Genomic DNA, 2229 nt, shown 5'->3' with positions numbered 1-2229 from the left:
TGCAGTTTGATTAGTTTTATTAGCTGGTTGGCTAGCTCATATGCATGTCAGGTGGGCAGTAGGAATAACCTAGCAGCTGTAACTCTTATGGAGGCTCCTAATTCAACCAGCTGACAAAACTTGCATATTCATTTTGGTTAAGCTTAGAAAGACAAGATGCTACCTACTTAAGATTCTGGATTAACCTCTGAGGGTGTTGTTTTAGTAAAAAGCTGTATGTCCTGAAGATATCATCATTATTGTACTTCTTAGAAGATTAAATTATTTTTATTCCTAATCCATATCAAGGTTATCCTGTAGACAATGGTGCAACGATTCATAAGAACAAAGGGTCCAAAAGATGGAAAACACAGAGAAGTGAGGGGAGTGATGTTCACCAGCCACCAATTGTGATTATGCAAAAGAGCAATGCAGCCTCTTAAGATTGAGGAGAGACTATAAAATGCCAGAAAAGCAGAAACTAAGACCAGGATATTCTGGGTAGCTCTGGACTCAGGTGAGGTTCTACTGTAACCATGAGAGCTGCGGATGTGTTGAACCCTCTTCTTGTGTCTATACAGAACGACAATCATGGAGCCACTAGACAAGGCAATGCAAACAGAAAAAAGGACTTCAGGAAACACCAGCAATGCTGTATAGAGTGAGTCATTGATTTTATCCCCCCCTACAATAGAGCAGTATCCAAAATCTCGTTTTCTTGTCATGTTTTTGTTACTATGTTTGATAAATGGGTACACAAAGAAAATAAAATTTGTTAACATGTAGAAGCCCCAGAGGAGGAAAATGAAGCAACCAATATAATTTTCAGCTTTGACTTTATGATCCTTCCAACAGAATTCCCTGGGTCTGATGGTTATGACCTGAAAGACACTCAAGAGACAGGTGGTGCCAATGGAAACACTCCGGCCAACTGTTTGAATGTATATTACCATCCTGCACCCAAAATCATTCAAGAACTGCATCAACCCAAAAGCTGCCATTGTGTGGGGCACTCCTAAAGAGAGTATGATCATGGCATTGGCTGTCATTAGGTGCACAAGAATCAAATCTATGGGCTTTAATATGTGTTCTCTGTAGTAAAGGACTAGATAGTAGAGCATAAGAGAAACATTTCCCAAAATTCCAATTGTAGTTTGTGATAAGAAAATAATTCTTATTGCCAGAATTGAGAACTCCATTCTGTGATTCAGAACAACTTTCTTCAGTTTATGTCTCAGCTATTTCTCTGGTCAAATGAATAACAACAAATGCTCATAACTCGTGGTAAAAAGAGAACACTTTTAAACCAGAGATCTTCCAATTGGCTTAAGCAGAGGGTCATTTGAAGTGAAGAATTGAAGGCCAATCTAGAGCACATGAAAAAAATCTCATTCCAAAAGTTTTGATGGAAGTCATCACTTTCTGTATATGCCACTATAAATTTGCTCAATACCTCAGAATGCACATATTAATGGAAGAAGAAATTTAGTTTTCATAGAAAATCCAACATTCAGGACAATATGATGCTGGCTTGTGAGAACAAGGAAAATTTAAACCCATAAAAACTAACATTACACCAGAAAATACTGACATTTGCTAATCATGATGTAAAAGAATACAAATTCAATAAAGACTACATAATTTAAGTTTATTGATTCATTTTTGTAGAGCTTAACTAAAATTAAAACAAAAGTAATGAGAAATTTATGATATTGCTTGGAATATATGTTTGTTCTTGTGACAGAATAAAGATTCCTCCATCTCATACAAGGTGGAAGCATTTTTTATTTAACCCAAAAGTGACATTCCCTTTCCTACAACCTTCATGTATATTCTCTTGGGAAAGTAGCCAACCCTTTTCTAAAAACGGGAGGTCAGAATGTGCAGGTAAATACATGTTTTTTATTATGTTAAACTGCTAGTTAGCTTTACTTCCCCTTCCCCATTGCCAGTGAGGATATAGTATTTCTGGGTTCTTTGCTTTTTAAAGATCACTGAAAAATGCATTTGAGGCAGCTTCGTGAGAAGTGGCTCTCTTCATGCAGTTGCTTAATGCTGACTCTCAATTTAAATTTTGATGTTCCTGAATGGTCTTTGGGTCTCAAACCTGCAATTATTTTACATAAGAAAAAGTTATTAAGTATGTGAAACATAGGAATGTGGTTTCAATTGAAGATTTACATCAAAATAATTTAAGAGCTATTTATTATGACAATTTACAGCACATAGACAGCCCATGCATATGTGCAC

At 36.2% G+C, this 2229-nt stretch overlaps 1 protein-coding gene across 1 annotated transcript; it reads right to left on the bottom strand.

Annotated features, from left to right (window-relative positions):
• Positions 1–248: 248 nt before the first annotated feature.
• LOC102925892 (vomeronasal type-1 receptor 4-like) lies at positions 249–1187 on the bottom strand. The gene has a single exon (XM_006980026.2). It carries the CDS (start codon positions 1176–1178, stop codon positions 249–251), a length of 930 nt encoding a protein of 309 aa, XP_006980088.1. The 5' UTR covers positions 1179–1187.
• Positions 1188–2229: the final 1042 nt, after the last annotated feature.

Source organism: Peromyscus maniculatus, chromosome 1, assembly GCF_049852395.1.
Source record: "Peromyscus maniculatus bairdii isolate BWxNUB_F1_BW_parent chromosome 1, HU_Pman_BW_mat_3.1, whole genome shotgun sequence".
In the NCBI taxonomy this organism is placed as follows: domain Eukaryota; kingdom Metazoa; phylum Chordata; class Mammalia; order Rodentia; family Cricetidae; genus Peromyscus; species Peromyscus maniculatus.
Note: the sequence above shows the minus strand (reverse complement) of the source record. Positions and strands in the feature narration are given on the sequence as shown.

Coding starts and splice junctions, on each gene's coding strand:
- LOC102925892 (XM_006980026.2), bottom strand. CDS start 1,178: ATGGAGTTCTCAATTCTGGCAATAAGAATTATTTTCTTATCACAAACT.